At 38.5% G+C, this 20,278-nt stretch overlaps 1 protein-coding gene across 4 annotated transcripts in view; it reads left to right on the top strand.

Annotated features, from left to right (window-relative positions):
* CHN1 (chimerin 1) overlaps nt 1-20,278 on the top strand; it is a 250,415-nt gene that overhangs the window by 224,129 nt on the left and 6,008 nt on the right. For 3 of the 4 annotated variants that reach the window (XM_012650749.1, XM_012650747.1, XM_012650746.1), the window contains 4 exons: nt 977-1,061; nt 11,167-11,340; nt 12,058-12,135; nt 16,974-17,111. In XM_012650749.1, the coding sequence (XP_012506203.1) occupies nt 1,025-1,061; nt 11,167-11,340; nt 12,058-12,135; nt 16,974-17,111 (427 nt within the window). In that variant the 5' untranslated portion in view covers nt 977-1,024. The remainder of the gene's footprint in view (nt 1-976; nt 1,062-11,166; nt 11,341-12,057; nt 12,136-16,973; nt 17,112-20,278) is intronic. The other variant, XM_012650748.1, reaches the window with a different exon arrangement.

The following is a 20,278-nucleotide window of genomic DNA, read 5'->3' as shown; positions in this document are numbered from 1 at the left end:
AATTATATATATCAGAAATTATTTCAAGTAAATCTAATTTGATACAGATCAGTGAGTTCCTAGTACCTTCTTCTTTTTAACTCATTTTTTAAGTGCATCTTCAGCTCAAAAATCTTAAATTATTACTGATAATAATAAAGATTTGTTTATTTTAACATTTGGGGTTTGAATTCATTGCCTCTCTATTCTACCAATGTTTTTTTGTTTGAGTTAACCTAGAATGCCTTCTCTTTCCTATCTGTAAAAGTCTACAGGTATCTTTGCATTTGAATCCTTTCTTCTCTGGAGATTCCTTTCTTTCTCAGGGAAAAAGGAAGCAAATGTTGCAAAAAAAAAAACCTTTATGAGCTGGAATGATTAGTGAATAATTACTATATTCAAACATGGTTTCTGATTAACCATAGCTTCTGCAGTTTCTAAAATACATTCACTCTCTTTGCTAAGATAATAAGTATCAAATGTTTTGCACAGAAATTGGTCCTTTTGATGATCTATTGTAACTAGTTGATAAGTGTCACATTTAACATCTGTGACCCGACCTGTGGTCACAGAAGGTAAATCTATCTGAAAAAAATCCTTACAGGACCAAACACATACTCTGTGTTGCTTCTTATCCTTTTTCATGTCATAGCACTGTAGAAATGTCATAGTACATAGGAATCCCAGGATTTGTATAACACATAAATAAAGCTGCTTATACCTAGGGATACCCTTTGGAAAACTCCACTGAAGAAATTGTTTTCAAAAGTAAATTGCAGAATATTGGTTTGATTTATCGCCATTTCTAAAACAAAGAAGAAATCAAGCTCTGAAAAAATGTTGACAGTTTGTCAGTTCCACTCAACCAAGTTTCTTCTAAACGTAGCCATATTGCCTCTTCGGTACTAACTGTGGCTTATATGCTAGTGCTTTGATGTGGAACAATCTCCTCATCCATTCGTTTCTCCCCTCCTTACTTTGCCTCTGTTTTTTCCAGGTCCATACGTTCAGAGGGCCGCACTGGTGTGAGTACTGTGCCAACTTCATGTGGGGTCTCATTGCTCAGGGAGTGAAATGTGCAGGTAAGTGCTCTCCCCTCCTCTCTCGAGTGAGTTGGTTACGAAGTTGTAAGGAATAAGGTATAAGGAGGTTTCCTGTCGTGCACATGCAATAGGCTGGATTCTCAGGCAGCTGCTTTGGAAATTGATATTTTATCTGCCCTTAACCTTCTTGCACTTGAGGGACAGCAGACTGGGGATCTGGCATTAACCCAGTGAAAAGAGAGAAGTCAGCTTGTTCAAAAAGTCTGATAAAAGGAGATAAAATAAGGCAGTTATATTTAATACTTGCCTTTGATGTTTCAGTAACTAAATTTATAAAAATGATTTTTTTAAAAAAAGCAATGTACAGGGACCTATGATTGTTGCCTTGGAAACTGAATTTTAAAGATAACTTGTTAAGCAGGATTGTCCTTACTAAATTTTTTGTGAAATCATATTGAAGTTTTAAAAATCTGTGAATTTATCTTCAAAGATTGTTACCAAATTCTGAAAAACCACTTAGTCACTAATATTTTGTGTGAAATTTTGAAATCTTGAATATACCAAATCCTTTTTGTAAAATATGACCATGGTATTTAAAAACTTTAAGATTTACACTTAAGGAAATAACGGGGATTTATTGAGATACTTTGTAAAATAAATAAGTCACATCATAAGAAATTCATTTGTATAGAACAACTGCACTGAGTACTGACCATTCAGACTACTCTAAATTGTGGCATAGGCTTAAAAATAATTATCTAAATTCTAATTGTGTAGTGTTTGGTCATGAAAGATTCTTTCTACTATTTAATTTGTATTATAAAACTGAAAAATGTCTTCTTACATGTCTTGCAGCATGAAGCTTTAAACTAAAAAAGTATACTAAGGGAAAGTATTTCAAAATGGTAACTATAGTAACTGTCAGATTTATCACTGTAAACATTCTCATTTCTTTTGTGGCGTGATTTTTAAATGGAGTGTTTTTGTTGTCCATTATGTGCAGAAATTTCTGGGGTCTGATTATTCTTATTTCTAAATTGCATTTTCTTTGAATAGCAAGATACAATATGCAGTGCATGGGAATGTTCCAAGTCACTTTTCTTTCAGTTACTATTCCCTTACCATCACTAGGTATAATAGGGTTCCAAGCATATATCACCATTCAAGGACCTTCCTGCCACAGGAAGTGGGATAAAAATTCCACAGCTGTGGACCTTGAACTGTGCAGAGGTGTTGGTCAAGGAGAGCCTCAGCTCAGAGCCCAAGCTCAGAGTAAGTGAGGAAAACCTTACTGTTACGGCTGGTGGTTATCCAGAGTCAGGGTGAGGAACCATCACTAAGAAGGCGGCGGTTGTGCCTCTGAACTGGAGGGGAACAAAGTGGGCTGGAAAGTGTTGATAAAGTAGAAGCATTAAGACAGTCTGCACCATGGTTTTTCAAAGGCAAATGGAATGCTCTTTCCAAAGCTCAAATTGCCTGCCCGGGAAATGATGGTCTCAATAAGATTGGTTTGCCTTCGTGAGACAGTCTTGACCAGCTGACGCTGCAACAGTTTCTTAAACATTTTATGACTGTCACTCACTTAAAAGTTTTTCTTTTACAAGAGTAATGATATGTATCATTTATGTTTTTGAAAGAGTAAATAAAGGCCATCTTCCATGAGAATTCTGAGTCAGCTGTTAAACAGAGAACAGGTACAACACCTATGAATAGTCTTGGCAATATGCTACAATCTGAATTATGTTTGAAAGAAATGTTTTGGAACATTTATTGTAGTAATATGGGACAAAGGAGAAAGAAAATTATTCGCTCCCATCCCCATGGCCACCCACATTAATAGCCTTCACTTCTTGTGGTAAGTAAAGGTCAGGAATTGAAAGAAAAGCCTGGAAGAGATTTTTCATTTTATGTGATATCATGTCCTTAAAAGCATTATGCTCTGTATGACTTGAACCATATTAATGTATCCTATAAGCATAAGTCAACCCAATTTTAAAACGTGGAGGGTTGGGATTCAAATTAGTTCTGTTTTCTATGACCACTAATTACATTTAGATTGACAATGGGATTCTTAGGTCTAAAGTGACTCTGAGGTTCATCTGGCCTTTGAGCATCTACTTTATCTAAATTTGAATGCTAATAATTTAAAGGGAAAGCACACACCAGCTGTGGTGGGCTGAATAATGGCTCCTCAGAGATGTCCACTTTTTAATCCCTGGAACCTGTGAATTTATTACCTTTCATGGCATAAGGAACTTTGCAGATGTGGTTACATCACAGATATTGAGAGGGGTCTCTTGGTCTGTTTTGTGCTGCTATAACAAAATACCACAGACTGGGTAACTTATAAAGAACAGAAATTTATATCTCACAATTCTAGAGGCTAGAAAGTCCAAGATCAGAGCACTGGCAGGTCCATTGTCTGGTGAGGGTTCAGTCTCTGCTTCCAAGATGGCACCTTGAAAGTCATGTCCCCTGGAGAGGAGGCACACTGTGTCCTTGTGCAGCAGAAGGGCACAAAAGGGACCAATTTCCTGTCAAGACGCTCTGTAAGAGCACCCAGTCACATTCATGAGGGAGGAGCCCTCATAGCTTAATCATCTCTTAAAGGCCCCATCTCTTCATACTATCACATTGACAACACCTGAGTCTTGGAGAGAACACTTTGAAACCACAGCAGGGAGATTACCCTGGATAGTCAGGGTGGGCTCAGTGTAGTCACAATTACTAGGGTCCTACAGAAGGGAGGCAGGAAGTCGAGTAAGAAAGGTGATTTAAGGACAGAAGCAGAGGGAAGAGGAGATGCTGCACTGCTGGCTCTGAAGTTGGAGGAGGGGGCCATGAGCCAAGGAATGCAGGTGGCCTCTAGAAAGACCACTGGAGAAGGCAAAGAAACAGATTTTCCCCTACAGCCTCCAGAAGGAACACAGACCTGCTAATACCTTGATTTTAACCCAGTGAATCTGATTTTGGACTTAGGTCTCCAGAACTGTATGATAATAAATGCGTGTTATTTTAAGCCACAAGTTTGTGGATATTTGTTACAGCAGCAGTTGTAAACTAATACACTAGCCACTAAACATTAAAGATGTTATTTCCAAAGAAAAATGGCAGCGTACTGTTTGTCAGAAAGAGATGTATTTATCTGCTTTTGGTCCCTAGGACAGCTTGCTTTGTTCTGGCTTCTTTTTTCAAAAATCCACCAAGGCAGAAGAGAGCTTGTCAAGAATTTTTAAGTGTTTGCCAAAAGCAGCAATTTTGTATCCCTCCCCCACCCACTTTTTTTCTTACACCATGTAAAAGTATCTGGGGATGTGGTGGTGTTACAGCCCAGGCTGGCACAGTTGCTGTAGGGGTCAGACTAAATCCAGCTAAGGCCAGGCAAGCTACCCCTTCAGGATAGAAAGCACTAGGCTGGCTGCTAAGCACACCACAGCGACAGGAACAGCAGCAGAGGGAGTGGCAGGGACGATCACAAGAATGCTAGTTACCACCTCCCAGGAGTTATTCAAAGCCAGGCCGTCCAAGATGGCGTCACAGGCGTAAGCTTAGTCTCATCCACCGAAGTCCCCCAACTCTAGCCTCCTCTGAAGCGAGGAAAGTGATGTTGCAAGGGAATGGCTAACTGCGGCTTGGGAGTGGTGCTCCTCTGCTAAAATATTGATGACCCAAACAGGTGGCTTTTAAAAGTAACATTCAAAGGATGGTCATTGTTCAGTTAGAATAGTATCGTCGAAGAGTTTTTTCTTTCCTTATGAAATGTAAGCTTGTAGGTTAATCTTTTATTATATAATCATTGAGGTTGTCAAACATCCTTCTTTAAAAAAAAGAAGAGCATTATTTCACCAGCATTCCTGAATTGTTTTCATTTTAGCCTTACCAGAATATTCTAAGAAAGTAAGAATAATTGTTTTAAATCAGACATATCAACTTAGTCTTGGTTGCTTATTAAGAGACTTTGTATATTCAGTGTATCATTATCATTGCTGCTTCCAAAAGGAAATGGCAGCAGTTTCTTTCCTATTAATAAAATATAGGCATTTATTACTTAAAGTATATAAGCACTCAACTTTTAGGTTGAAGAAAAGAAGTGGGAGTAATGTCTTTTATTTTCATTGCTGTTTTGATTGATTGTACCTAGAAAGTTATGTTTGTCCCTGTAAGCCAGAGAGAAATTGGCAAGATTTGCTCTAAAGTTTCATGGAACCCCTTTTAGTTGAAAGCAATACTGTCACCAGTATTCTAAGATACAAGCTATTCTTTATTTTGCTTATGAAAGAAATTCCCTCTGATACATATTAGAATACAAACTACTCCACTTTTCCTGGGGGGAAAAAAACTAAAAGATATGTTTAAAAACAAAACTTTTATTTGCAATTATTTAAAATATGAACACTCATAGAGAAGAATGATTATCTTTGTTTTCAAAACACATTAGTATAATTATGTTATCCCTTAATCCTATCAATAGAATGTAATTACTATCAGCTATCTGTTTCAAAAAACAGATTTATATGCTCTCTAAAGTATACATGTGTTTTAGCAAAATCAAGTCTCAGAAAATCTGAGAGTAGCCTAAAGTTAGTATTGTAATAGAAATATTAAGAAAGTACAGAATAAAACATGATTTGAATTTTTTTATTCCTCCTATGTTTATTCTGTGCTTATTAACTTGAGAAATTGGAAAGGGGAAATGTGGTTTAATAGTAACATAAAAATGACTACCAGACCAAGAGATGCAACAAATGAAATCTTTTATGGACTTTTTTTTTTTATTATTATTTGTAGCACAGAGCTTCCCTGGGAGAAATGGAACTATATAGGAGTTATATGACTTTAATAAATAAGTATGAAAACCAAATAAAGTCTTAATGGCAAACTGAAATACTGATATACTGCTGGTCCCTGAAGCATCAATTTTCATAGTTAGCTCAGGGCTGGTGTATTGCACTGTGAACTAAGGGTATAAAAAGATACTTTATTTTAATGACTTTGCCCTGTCCTTTGGTCTTCTGAAGGACTTCATATCCAATCCTGACAAAAATTTGGCCTTTGAGATTTATTGCTAATATTAAGCATAATATATTTTCCCATAAGTTAAGAGAGACTGTCAGTTTAGAAAACATTTCCCTCTTCCTTAAATACCTAAATCTGAGCTCAGTCATCACTTTATCCAGTTTTCACTGAGTCACAAATAAGCTTAGGAACCTGCTGATATTTAAAATGGGAGATGACTTCAAACGTTTAAAGGAAAAGTTAATACTAGTATCAGACCATTAGTGCCATTCTGATATTATGTGGATGCATCAAAATTTTAATTTTTTGCTTTCTATTTAATTTTCACTTAGAGTTTATACATTGGGAAAGAATATGACAAAACAAGTTTTATCACTGCCTTTTAAAAGTCCTGCCAGATCAATCATATATAGATATCTTTAAGAGACTCATTTGGATAAAACATGACAGTGTTTTCTAAACTCAAGTATATGCAACTAATACTGGATAAAATGTACGTTTTCAAATAAAAGGTTGAAAATAGCAAATTCATCTTCACTGCTGAAAAAAATAACTCAGCACATGGTGTACTGTATGGTGTACGTGGGAAAAAGTGGTACGTATGACTCAGTGGGAAGAACATGGTCCAGGAATCAGCAATCCAAGATTTAAATCTCTGTTCTGCCACTTTCTGGTTTAGCAACTTGAACAAGTCATTCAGCCTCTCCGAGCCTCATTGTCTTCATCCTGAAATGAAGATACTGGGATAGGTTTTTACCAAGATCCCTTTCCAACTCAATCTGTGACCTAGATGTATATACTTGAAGTATGAGGTACATCAGTACTATTAAATTATGAAGCTTTGCTGAATTTTATACTTTTAAAACATTATGTAAGCGTTCTTCCAATTCTGGACAAGATGGATAAATATGTTTCATTTTATTCCCTCCAATAATTATAACCAAAGGCCCTGGACAAAATATATACATCAACTATTAGAACACTCTGAAAGTTGGAAGGCTAACTAGGGATATCAGGACTTGAGGAACAACCCAACCGTGAGTTCCCTGGTGGTGCTGCTTGTCTGTTTTAATGTCCTATGTATCCTATCCTGGGCACTACAAAAGCCCACAACCCATAAATGCCAACAGACAGAAACCCAAAAAATAATCCCAAGAAAAGCCTGCTTTTCATAGCCAAAGCACTGGGAAAAGGGAAGCACAGCAGGACAGAAACCTTTCAGCCACCCCTACCATTCTCCAAGTAAACCCCATGCAGCGGGGTTGCAGCAGCGGAGTCTCCAGGTACAGCCCTGTTTTCTACCACCACTCTGCAACAACAAAGGTGCACTCTTCTCCTGAAGGTCTGTGAGTGGAGCCCTAGCTTCTATCCCTGCCTTGCAGCAGAAAAGTGGTACTCACCTTGGCTGAGCCTGTGAGAGGACCCCGACTTTCAGAGGAGGAGTACCTCTCTGCCCAAGTCTCTGGGCAGAGCCCTGGCTTCACCTCTGACCTGCAGTAATGATGTAGCTGAGACCATGATCAGAACTCTGTTTTCCATGCCCACCCTGCAGTTACAGGCAAAACAGCACTCCTCCCCAAGTTTATGGCCACAGCCCTGACTTCCATCCCACCTGTGATAACCTAGGTGGTGGCCCTCTCTCCCCCACCCAGTGCCACAGAAAATGTGGGGTAGTCCTGCCATTTGAGTAACATACAATTGTGGCAGGCAAGATAGCACTGTAGTAGCATTACAGAGGCTTTGTACACTAGGCTGACATTTGAACCACAGTCTACAAAAGAGCATTCCAAATCTAAACTACCTGCTACAATTGAAGATTTAAATGGGAACTATAGTCTTATAAACACTCAAAATATTCAAGATACAGTTCAAATTACCCCTTATACCAAGAACCAAGAAAATCTCAACTCAAATGAAAACAGACAACTGATAGACACCAACATCAAGATGATACAGATGTTGGAATTATCAAACAAGAAAAGCAGGTATCATAAAGATGCTCCAGCAAGCAATTGTGAACACTCTTGAAACAAGTGAGAAAATAGAAAATAGCAGAAAGGAAATAAAGACATAAAAAAGAACCAAATGGAAGTTTTAGAACTGAAAAATATAATAACTGACATGAACTCACTGGATTACAGGCTCAATAGCAGAATAGACATGACATGAGGAAGGAATTGGTGAACTCCAAGTTGGAGCAGTAGAAAGTATCCAATTCAAGTAAGAGAGAGAAAACAGATTTTAAAAAGTGAATGGAGCTCAGAGACGTGTGGGTCAATAACAAAAAATTTAGCATTTGGAATTCCAGAAGAGGATGAAGAGCAAGAGGCTGAGAAAATAATAGCTAAAAATTCCCCAAATATGGTGGAAGCAGTCAGAAGTGATGTATTACTTACTTGGAGATAATTTTATTTAAATGAAATACATTAAGAACAGTGTAGATGTGGAAGTAACTATAATCCCAGTTGGTCGAGTCCTTTTTGGGGCATGGCCTTCACATCTGACAAACACAGAATTGGCCTCGAGTTCAGTTTAGCGTCTCACTTTAAGCTGATTACGACAATCTTGGGGGTACTACATAGAAAATGCCTCTCAAAATGTTGTTTCATTCTTCTAAATAACAACGTAGTCATGGTAAACACAATTTACTACATGTAAGCACTTTACATATATTAACATTCAAGCCTCACATGAGGCCTAAGAAGCACTATTATTGTTCCCATTTTATGTAACCGAGGCAAAGAAAGTTTGAGCAACTCGCTCATAATCACACAACTAATAGATTCTAGACCCAACGCTAAGTTACAGAAGTTACCCAAAATGTTAAAATATTCAGGGGACAGGACGTCTTTTAGGTGGACATTTTGCCATTGATTTGCCTTGTGATTGAGTCAGAAATCTTCCATATTATGTAATATAGAGAAAAAGAGGAATATGGGTTTTGGTTATGAAGTCATTTGGACATTAACTATACAGAGTAGTGTTGGGTCATTTCTTCAGGTAGTTTAGATTGAGCTCTTTGCTCTGGAAGTCGTTCTGTGTTTAAAGAAGCTGCTGCTCTTCAGTGGTGATAATGTCTGGACACCGTCAGCACTAGTGATGCCATCTCTAGTGCTGTTCACTTACACACACACAAAGACCTGGCTTCCCTCTACACCTAGCCTGTCTTTGCACCTGGGAGGCGCTCAGTACGTCTGAATTCCTTCCTTAGAGTCAGCGCAGGCCTTAAGTTTTTACTTCAACTTGGCAGTGTCTACCTATTTAATGAAAGAACAGTCTCATTTATATGTATTGGCTAATTCTCCTTGTCTTTGTTAATTGTTACTACCATATATAACTAGATCACAGCTAATAATGTTTACAAAAGTCACAATGATTCACTAGCATCTGTCTAGCATTTTACAATATGCAAAGCACCTGAATGCATTGGCTCATTAATTCTCGTAACAATTTTGTGAGGTGAATATTATGCTTCCCTTTCTGCCAGAAACAACAAGCAAAACTGAATGGCATTGTATGATTTTTAAATTGGTTCCATTAAGACCTGGCTGTAAACCTTATATATCCCACTTGGACTGGATTTACAAGAGGTCAACATCAAGTTTTCATGAACTTAAAAACAAATGGGTTGTGTTTTTAAAAACATGAAGATGACACATTTATTTTTTGAGACAGGGTATCACTCGGTCGCCCAGGCTAGAGTGCAGCTGTGTCATGATAGCTCACTGCAACCTGAAACTCCCAGGCTCAAATGATCTTCCTGCCTCAGTCTCCCAAGTAGCTGGGACTATAGGCGCATATCAAGCCTGGCTAAGTTTTCCATTTTTTGTACAGATGGGGTCTTGCTCTTTCTTGGGCTGGTCTCTAACTCCTGGCCTCAAGCCATCCTCCTGCCTCAGCCTCCCAAAGTGCTAGGATTACAGGCATGAGCCATTGCTCCTGGCCAGACATTTATTTTAGTTGAATTATTCCGCTATGGTGTAATCACTCTTCAGTCTAATTCCTCTCTATTCCTTCTTAAATTTCATCGTGCTCTTCTTGTTGAAAAGTAAGTGTCTCAAAATATTTAGCTAGAAAGTGTTTGGGTTCTTGCATCTAAGAAGTTATAACCCAGTAAAATTACAAGGCAAAGGAATAAATTCAGTAAAGGCCATATGTGTATATGTGTTACCATTGTGGACTCCAGGAGCTTCCAGATAGCTGAACATGTGGAGGTTCCTGGAGGGTAGCACACCTGGGGAGGGCGTGGAAGCTCCATCTCATTCCCGCACACCTCACCCTGTACACCTCTTCATCTGTATCCTTTGCGATGTCCTTTGTAACAAAACAGTAAACATTGTTTTAAGAATGTGGACTCTAGAACCATTCATAGGCTTGAACTCCACTCTGAGTACTAAATGCATGACCTTGGGTAAATTACTTAACACCTATGGGCTTGGTTCCCTCAGTTATAAAATGAAAAGAAAAATTACCTATTTCACAGAGCTGTGTGAGTTTAGATGAAATAATAAATGTAAAGAACTTAGAACTGCCACTAGTAAGCCCTCAATAAATGTTAGCTGGTGATAGTAGCAGCAATAAATAATAGTTATAGCCATTTTTAGCTACTAGATGAATTATATATTAGTTATCATATATATAGAAAGGATTATGAATAGATATAAATATGAGCAGCACCAATTTTAAGAGGGCCCTGGATACTCCTACTTTTGGAGGCCCAATTCCACCCACTTCATATCAAATATATTAAAATGTAGTTATATCCCACATTAAATATGATTTTTATATAACTTTAAAGAAACGGGTTAATTTTTAGTTGGCTTTTAGCATATTATATTTTATAGACATTTAGTTAAACGCTTATTAATTTTGATTTTTTTTTTCTTATGTATTCTCTTGAGATCATAGAGCAGGAAAATTGCGAAGCATGAGGTAGAATTCTGGTCTCCTGGCTTATAGCCAAAATTTCCAAGAGAAAAGATGGGATTTTTGTCTTCCCACCCTGAAGGAACTGCTGGAGGCTAATCTGCTTTAAAACCTAATTCAAACTGGAGTGTCTTTTGCTAAAAATTAACACTTCCAGAATGCTCAAAACTCTGAAAATTATAATGAATTTTTCCTTTCTTAGACTGTGGTTTGAATGTTCATAAGCAGTGCTCCAAGATGGTTCCAAACGACTGTAAGCCAGACTTGAAGCACGTCAAGAAGGTGTACAGCTGCGACCTCACGACGCTCGTGAAGGCGCACACCACGAAGCGGCCCATGGTGGTGGACATGTGCGTCAGGGAGATCGAGTCTAGAGGTGAGGCGCTCCGGTGGCTGCCTTGTCCCCGTGCACACAGTACGGGTCCTGGTGCCTTTGTGGGGGCCTCGTCACGCAGTGTGGTTATCGCCTGCAACCTGGGGGGGATTGGTTTCACAAGTCAAGTGGTGTCAAAGTCTGAAATGAATTAATTTAACAAGTAATTAAACAGCTGGATTTGAAGATATATTTAACCAGGTATAGAAAATATGCCTTAAAAATATTTATAAATGATGCTTCCACTCTGTAAAAGTTGACATGTAGAGATAAATTCATTTTTCAGTTTTTATATTTTTCTAAGGTGTAAATGTTCTATTAAAACTATCCAAGGCCAGAAACAGAGCTGCACCCTAATTGCTCTTTCCCACTGGGGAAAAACTGCCACAGGCCAATTAATATAGTTTGTCTTAGTCTTCCGTTACATAATATGTAAAAGAATTTATGGTGTAATTGGGCTGATGAATTATTTCCCTTAAGACTTAACATATTTGAACTAATTAGACAAAGTCGTGAGCCAAATTATAAATATAAAGGTGACACTAGGTCAGAGATGAAGAACTGTGAGTGACACGGTTTTATTTTAGAAGTGTGAAAAGGTTTTTAAACACGTATATTTTATCACTCTTTCTGACACATTACCTCCCCAGCCTAAAGCATGAGAAGTTCTTTAAAGAAAAGGCATAATTACAAAGAAACTAATTAGCTTTATATTTACAGGTCTTAATTCTGAAGGACTATACCGAGTGTCAGGATTTAGTGACCTAATTGAAGATGTCAAGATGGCTTTTGACAGAGGTATGTTTTTCAGCATGTTCAATAACTTAGGAGAATAATACTTTTGCCAAAAAGGCAAAATTTCTTATGATATTTTTTGCATTATTTTTCTAAATCATTATTACACCAAATAAAAAGACTAAGGTTATAATTTCCTTTTTTTTTTTATTAGTTGTAAGTATTAAACTATCAAATTTGAGAGTGAGAAAGAAGCATAACATTTAACTGTGTTACCAATATTTGAGTATCCAGAGCTGATCCATGTTCACCAAAATACATACAGAGCAATTAAATTTACCAAAAACCATAGAGAAAAGAGTGAGGTGCAGAATGTAAATCATTCCAGATCTCACATTTCCCAGTCCTGGGCCAGCCATCTAGCTCTGCCTGTCACCTATGCCTCCCAGGCATCCTCTTCACTGTCCTCGACGGAGCCGAGACCCAAGTATCGGCTCATGTGTTAGGGCCAGAAGGCTGAGGGAAGCTGAGGACCTCTGCGTAGGGCCTGCCCCGCTGTGGGAAAAGGGCCCAGAAAAGAAAAGCTCAGTAGAGCTTAATTTTTTTTTAACTAACATTTAAATTAAGATTTGTTTCCATGGTTCTCCAATTTGTCTTTGCTTTAAGTATTTTAAGGAATGAGGTAGTACCAAAGAAGAACTGTTGCCTTGAATACAAGAAGTAAAAGAATAAGAATTAGTGATCTTTTAAAGAACCACTTTCCTTTGCAAGTATGTATCTTAGTTCCATCACACAAACCTCTCCCATTCACAAACTCTTACAGGCAATAGAGGCAGAAGACAAAAATAAGTTCACTGTTACTACCAACCTGACATGAGGAAATTTAGGCCAGCCCATGTATATGATCAGAGCAAAGAAGGTGAGCTGGAGTAATGGTGTACTAGATCCGGACAAACATCAAGGACCCCAGTCCTGAGTCCCTGCCCGAGTGAATGGTAGAGGCATCGCTTTGCTCTGGAAGGTAGCAACTGAGCGTGTCCGTCACCAGCCTTTGGCCATGATTCTCAAAAATAAGTCAACACTGACAAAGAAACCGAATGTTCCATTGGACCCCAGAAAGCAAATGACACAGTTTCCTCTCATTAAAATATGAGACAACCTTTTTGTGACCTGAAAACACAAATAGCAGATTTTTAAAATCAGGAAGAGTTCATCTTGGCCACACCTTTGGGGCCAGTCTTTGGCCTCCCAGGGGATGTACACCAGCAGTCATCTGCAGGCTCTGCAGGAATGACGCAAAGAATTTTAACAAGGGTATGAAAGAAACCAGTGGCTCAGATCATTTAAATCAATTCTTTACCTAAATGGTGCCTAAATGGTGCCCAAATCCTAAGTGTTCAAAGGAATAGGCTATCAAATAAACAAAGTAAATTTGACATAATTAAGGGTGATCACTTCTGAGAGACTTAAGTCTCAAATAATGAGATCCAAGAAAGAAGATGACAGGATCCATAGAATGCTGGAATTGACTCATTTAATTCAAGTGCCAAGATAAAAAGGCAGGTTTTGGGAAATCTTCCTTGGCTTAGGAGGTAGTCACTGAGTGGAAAACTAACTATCCTAAGGTCTGCAGATGCCATTATAGCTTGTCTACATTTTGTCTTATAGTGGAGCCACAAATATTTATGTGACAGGTGCAGTGAGAGATCCATGGGTCAAAAGCAAATAAAAGCCCTTGAGCCTTATCCCAGGACAGCCCCAGCCTATGGAAGAGTCAAGAGCTGAAAGTAAAGAAACTATCTGGGAACAAAGATGTTACAGACTATGCCAATATGTTACAGTACTGCTTAGAATGTGGTATCAGGATATCAAATTCCAGAATGTGTTTATATTATTTTAAAACAGAAAAAAAATTTTAATGATAGAAGTATATTTTTATTAAAAAGCAGGTTTTAAAAGAACCAGTTTAATAATGATATGCATATTAAGTCCCAGAGTGTTAATATTTTAGCCTTCTAGCTTGTTTAAATCTATTTTCCATTGAATCATTAACTCAAAAATATTTATTAAGCAGCTACTATACACCAGGCACCACGTTCTTTACTTTGTATACCAATAGCCACGTACACTTGGTCCTTGCACTCATGGAAGGCTCACGTTAAATAATCACATAGTGATTATTGATTTTAATAAAGGCCATAAAGGAAAACATTACTAACTGGGAAACTTAACCTAGTCTGGTGGGGCAAGTGAGGGGTGCTGGAGATCTGAAAAGGCTTCCCCAGAGAAGAAGTATTTATGCACTTAAGCTACATCTTAGAGGATGAACAGGAGTAGCAAAAAGTAACAGATACATAGAGGCCCTGGCAACAGAAGGGCGTGTGTAGTGGCCCTGAGGCTGACCTTGGCAAGGCACTGAAAGATACTGTAGCTTAGAGAGCAATAAATGAAAAGAGGGTGGACTGAGATACAATGAACACAATAACCTACCATAGAAAGAATTATCTGAAACAAATTCTGTTTAACCCCTATGTAGCTAAACTATAAGAACAGTGACTTTATTTTCCAAACCAAAAATTGGATGTGTAATCTATAATGGGAACAGGATATTTGAAATCTGGATGCTTATGGAAAAATAACGAATAGCTATGGAAAACAGGAGCCATGTGGCAGAAGGAAAGGAAACTTAGTCTTTCTTTTTCCTGAGTAAAACTTTTCATAAAGGGGATGCTTGCCTTTGTCCTTCTTCCACCTTCCTTTGGGCTCTCATCTCCTTCTCTGGGTCCTTAGGCCCCCAGCATCTCCATGCTTCCCTAAGGTTCCCCAGGGAAGGCATCTATATCACCCTTTTCTTCTGGAAAGCACTCTATCCCAGTTTGTACTGCCACTGCATATGATTTTAGCCCAAGTATGAAAGACAGACACTGATGATCACATTCACAATTGAATGTGAACGTCTGAAAGGCTAAGTTATTTACATTTTAAAAGATTTTTTTTTTAGTGGACTTTGGAGTAGTTTTAAATTTACAAAAAAATTTAGAAGTACAGAGATCTCTCGTATAACCTTTCCCTCCTGCCCTGGCCCACAGTTTCCCCTGTTAATTATTAACATCATGCATTAGTGTGATATATTTGTTATAATTGATGGACCAACATTGACATATTAAGTCCATAGTTTACATTGGGGTTCACTTTGTGTTTGCAGTTCTGTGGGTTTTTACAAATGTGTGATGTCATCTATCCACCATTACAGTATCACACAAAAGTTTTACTACCGTAAAAATCCTCTGTGCTCTGCTTCATAAACCCTCCCTTCTCCCTAAATTCTTAACAGCCACTGATCTTTTTACTATCACTGTAGTCTTGCCTTTTCCAGAATGTCATAGTTGGAATTGGACATTATGAAGCCTTTTTAAACCATCTTCTTTTGCTTAGCAATGTGCATTTAAAGTTCCTCCATGTCTTTTCATGACTTAGTAGTTCATTTCTTTGTATTGCTGAATAATATTCCATTGTATGGATGTCCCACAATTTATGCATCTATTGAAGAATATCTTGGTTGGTTCCAGGTCTTGGCAATTATAAATAAAGTTGCTATAAACATTTATATGCAGGTTTTTATATAATTTTCAGATCTTTTGGGTAAATGCCTAGGAGTTCATTGCTGCATTGTATAGTAAGACTGTGTTTCGCTTTGTAAGAACCTGCCTGTCTTCCAAAATGACTGCACCATTTTACATTCCCACCAGCAGTAAGACAGAGTTCCTGTTGCTCCATATCCTTGCCAGCATTTGATGTTGTCAGTGTTTTAGATTTCAGCCATTCTAATAGCTCTGAAGAGGCTGATTTTTAATCCATAGAAATCTCTCATAAGCCAAGTGGAATAAAATAAATCTAGCATAAGGTCTAGCTCAGAGTAGACACTAAATCTTTAGTAAATGAAGATTTATATATTTTAACAAAGTACTAAATGTAGGGGAGTGCAGAAGAGGCCATTTTTTATTATTATTATTTCCATGCATTTAGGGGGTACAAGTGGTTTTTTTGTTACGTGGGTGAATTGTATAGTGGTGAAGTCTGGGCTTTTAGTGTACCTGTCACCCGAATAGTGCATGTTGTACTCAATAGGTAATATTTCATCCCTCAGCCCCCTGACGCCCTCCCCCTTTCTGCGTCTCCAGTGTCTATCATGTCACTCTGTAGGACCGTGCATACCTATAGCTTAGCTCACATTTATAAGCGAGAGCATGTAGTATTTGGTTTTCCACTCCTGAGTTACCTCACTTAGGATAATGGTCTCAAGTTCCATCCAAGTTGCTGTAAGAAGAAGCCATTCTAAAAGAAAGCCAGTTTTGCTTGAGAATCATTAAGGCCCAGCACCTCTAGAATATTCCTCCATTTTATAATGTCTTTCCTTCTTGTTATTTCAATACTCTAAAGATTTGTTTTATTTGTTTCCCCCCCCCCCGACTTCTCACTACCTCCCCTGACCTCTCAGGTCTCAGGCAAGAACCAAATGTTGTGTGTAGGAGCCTGGGGTGAAACAAAGGGGGCCTTTTCTGCCAGGGGTCTTTTATAAGTTGGGAGTGCCTCTCTTGTTACTTTTCATAGTATATCTATTTAAAAAAGAAAAAATTCCTCTGGGAATTCTCAAGTAGCATGAAATTAAAAATATGTCTGTTGATCTCAGTCCTCGCCTACTTCCCCAATTCAAAAAAAATTAATTTTGCTCTTTCACTGAAAAGTGATCATTTATGTGTATCATGTAGCACACTGAATTTTATGTTAAAAATGGAAGCATTGCTAATCTTTAAAATCTGATTGTATACAAAAATGTCATTTATTAAAACAGTGCTGTGAATCCAGATATTTACTTTTGTTTCTTTTAACATCCTTAAAAGATGGTGAGAAAGCAGATATTTCTGTGAACATGTATGAAGATATCAACATTATCACTGGTGCGCTTAAACTGTACTTCAGGGATTTGCCAATTCCACTCATTACGTATGATGCCTACCCTAAGTTTATAGAATCTGCCAGTAAGTATGAACGCATGTATTCTGAGTAAACTGACAAACTGCCTCCTCTTGGTAACCACTCTTCCTGGTTTTCAGACTGTCTTGAATGCATTTTTTAAAATATTTTCCCTTTACCTCTCTACGTGGTTAATGTACTCACACAAGAATTTTGACTTCTTCCATCAGAAGCTTCTCTGTATTGTGCTATAAACCTCATTTTCCAAAATAAAGCTTATCTTAGTGTTCCTTAGATGTGGACCAGCACTTTTGTAAAATAAAATTAAAATGGATACCTATAAAAATAAAATTTAAAAAACAAGAACTATTTTGTGACTAGATTCAGCAAACATAAAAATTACTGTCAGATTGCTGTAAAAGTTTCTAAATTCTTATTCTCAATTTCTATACTTATCCTTTATAAGTTAAGGCAGACCATTAACGGTTTGCAAACCGGCACTGATCTGTAGGTCATACTTAAAGGAACACTATTTTAGATCAAGTAGTTATTTTTTAAATTCTAGTTGAAATGAAAATGAGAGAAAGCAAAGGTTTATTTGCCAAATTTGATTCATGCTGCAAAAATCCTACCTGTAATTCACACTTCATTTTTTAAAGAAGGGAATTCTTAACAGATTTTAAAGTGTTGGCATTACTATTTTTTTTTTTTAAGAAAAGATAGGCTATTTCTGTCATTTTGCTTTTCTCTCTTTAAAACCATATGTTGTCTTGATCTTTAAATGATAACATCACTTCCTTAGTAACACTAATTTGCTTTTAGACTTGGAAATTTCATGAAGTACAAACTTTCTTTGTTCTAATATTTAGTTTCCCCTTTAGAGCTTTTGAGAATTTTTGTGGTTAGTTCCACAGAGCCCCGACTTCTTGCAGGTCAGCTCAAGCTCCCATGCAGAGAACAGCCGTGAGAATTACACTGATTTTTTGGTTGGAGTTTTACATTAGAAAACATGAAAGATTCTTGGTCTCTTATGAACTTAGTGCTGAACATGAAATTTGTCCGAGGGAGCTTACAAGCTGTTTCGTGGGACAGACATTACCTAACAACACAGAAGATAAGTCTGATTGCCTAATCTAGAAGGCTCTTCTCATACACTGACATCGTGCGGGGCTGCTCAGTCCACTGCCTGCTCTGATCCCCAGGACAGCACTGGGAGTGACTGGATGGGTGTCCCTATCCCCATGTCGCTTGGAAGTAAAACTGAAACTCGTCTCTGTGCCTAACCCCAGGGCATACGACTAGCAGAGGACAGAGCAGCGATCCAAAGCCAGGTTCTGAACTCCACAAGACCACCGTATCTAGGTAGTAAAATCCAAGCCTCCTTTAGATTTCAAGGCCTTTGGCCCCAAGGTTCCAAATTAACCTCACCTTTCCCTGCATCCACCCTAGCTGCTGAGGAAGATCTCCCCTTTCTATTCTTCCAAACCATTTGTCATTGTTGTGGGGTTTGTTTCTGAAACAGCCTTCCTGTCAACAAGCCCCTTCTCACCCCTCAGAGAACTCTTGAAACCACATCTGAAAGAAACTTTCCTAAATCAAGGTAGAAATTCCTTATAATTTCAGCTATTTGGATGTGTGATTTCTGTGACACCAACAACCCTGGCGTAGTGCTCGTACACAATGTAAATGTTCATTGTGCCTGTGTGATGGTGATGTTGTTTGTTCCTACAATGTCCACATTTTCCAGATCCTTCCAGACCCCCTCCTTGTGCATGTCCTTCTAGCAGTAGAGTCTGTCTCAGTCTTTAGACATGTAGATACAGACATTCTCTTAAAAAGCAGATAAGGAAGTGAAAGAACATTTATAGCACATCTATGAGGTGCATGAGTCACGCTAAGCACTTACATCCATGAGTATAAGTAAATTGTCCAAGGTCACATCACTCGCTAGAGGGCATGGCACTGGCATGCACACCTATATCTGCCTTAAGGTCAAAGCCTTTGCTCTCTGCACTCTGTGCAGCTCTCCTGATGGAACAGGGAACAGCAGCCTTACACAAGGGAAGGTGGAAGGGGAGGAAGCCCTTCCAAATGAAGGACAGGGTCAGAGGACCCTTCCTAATGCAGTTATTCTTAAAACTTTTTTTCTCTCTCAGCCTCTAAAAAACGCCTCTGGCATTTATTAGCATCCTTTGCCAATGAAAAATCAGAGTTCAGATTAAAACTTTCTTCTGCAAAAGCTATTTGAGCTCTGCTGTTGCAGCCTCCCTTGGAGAACCTGCAGCTTGAAAGCTGGAAGGGAGGGGCTTGCAGGCAAGTTAAGAACTCATGGTAGAGGCAGCCAGGTCATCCCATGTAAAGGCTTAAAGGTCCTCCTACGCCACTGGAAACTCCCTTAGGAACTCACCACTTCTTCCTCACTCCCTCTCCCCACCAGTTAAAACATCACTGCCCTAGAATACAAAGGCCTGGAAGACAGGTGCTTCTCACAGGGTCTCCCCAGTAACCAGCACTCATGGATGATTTTCACGATGACAACGGCACTACCGAAGTTGAGCTCCTGATGGTAATGAGCGTAGGAAACCTTCCTCTGGCCAAGGAGTTGAGAGCTCTGTTCCCAGAAGATCTTAGAAAAGCTACATGACTCAGTCAGTGTATAACCTCGAGTGAGTCAGATAAACTCAAGTAAAACCCAGAGTTCTTGGTCCCAAGCAATTTAAAATTTCCTGAAGAGAGGCCTGGGAAGGAGAACTTGTTAGTTTTCCTCAACTCTGTTACTGAGTCACCCCTTTTGCTTAGCTGAGTTTTATTCTTCTTGTATTTGAGTTTCTCTATAAAAAATTAACAAGACATGCTGTAGAAGAGCTTTCAACAAGCTCTTGATGCAGGTTCAGAGTGCTTATTTCTTGCTCCTACAATGTCCGCATTTTCCAGATCCTTCCAGACCTCCTCCTAATGCCATCATTCTTCTCTGGACCCCTTTACAGCCTCTTTCCTTCATGCCAGGAGGTTATAGCCATGTTTTGTCTCCCTACTGACGGGAAACCCCTTTAAAGGCAGTTCTCGGGCTGGGCGCGGTGGCTCACGCCTGTAATCCTAGCTCTCTGGGAGGCCGAGGCAGGCAGATTGAGCTCAGGAGTTCGAGACCGGCCTGAGCAAAAGCGAGACCCCGTTTCTACTAAAATTAGAAAGAAATTAATCGGCCAACTAAAAATATATAGAAAAAATTAGC

The sequence above is a fragment of the Propithecus coquereli genome, unplaced genomic scaffold, assembly GCF_000956105.1.
Source record: "Propithecus coquereli isolate 6110/MARCELLA unplaced genomic scaffold, Pcoq_1.0 Scaffold34, whole genome shotgun sequence".
Lineage (NCBI taxonomy): Eukaryota > Metazoa > Chordata > Mammalia > Primates > Indriidae > Propithecus > Propithecus coquereli.
This window is presented reverse-complemented; position numbering and strand designations above follow the sequence as displayed.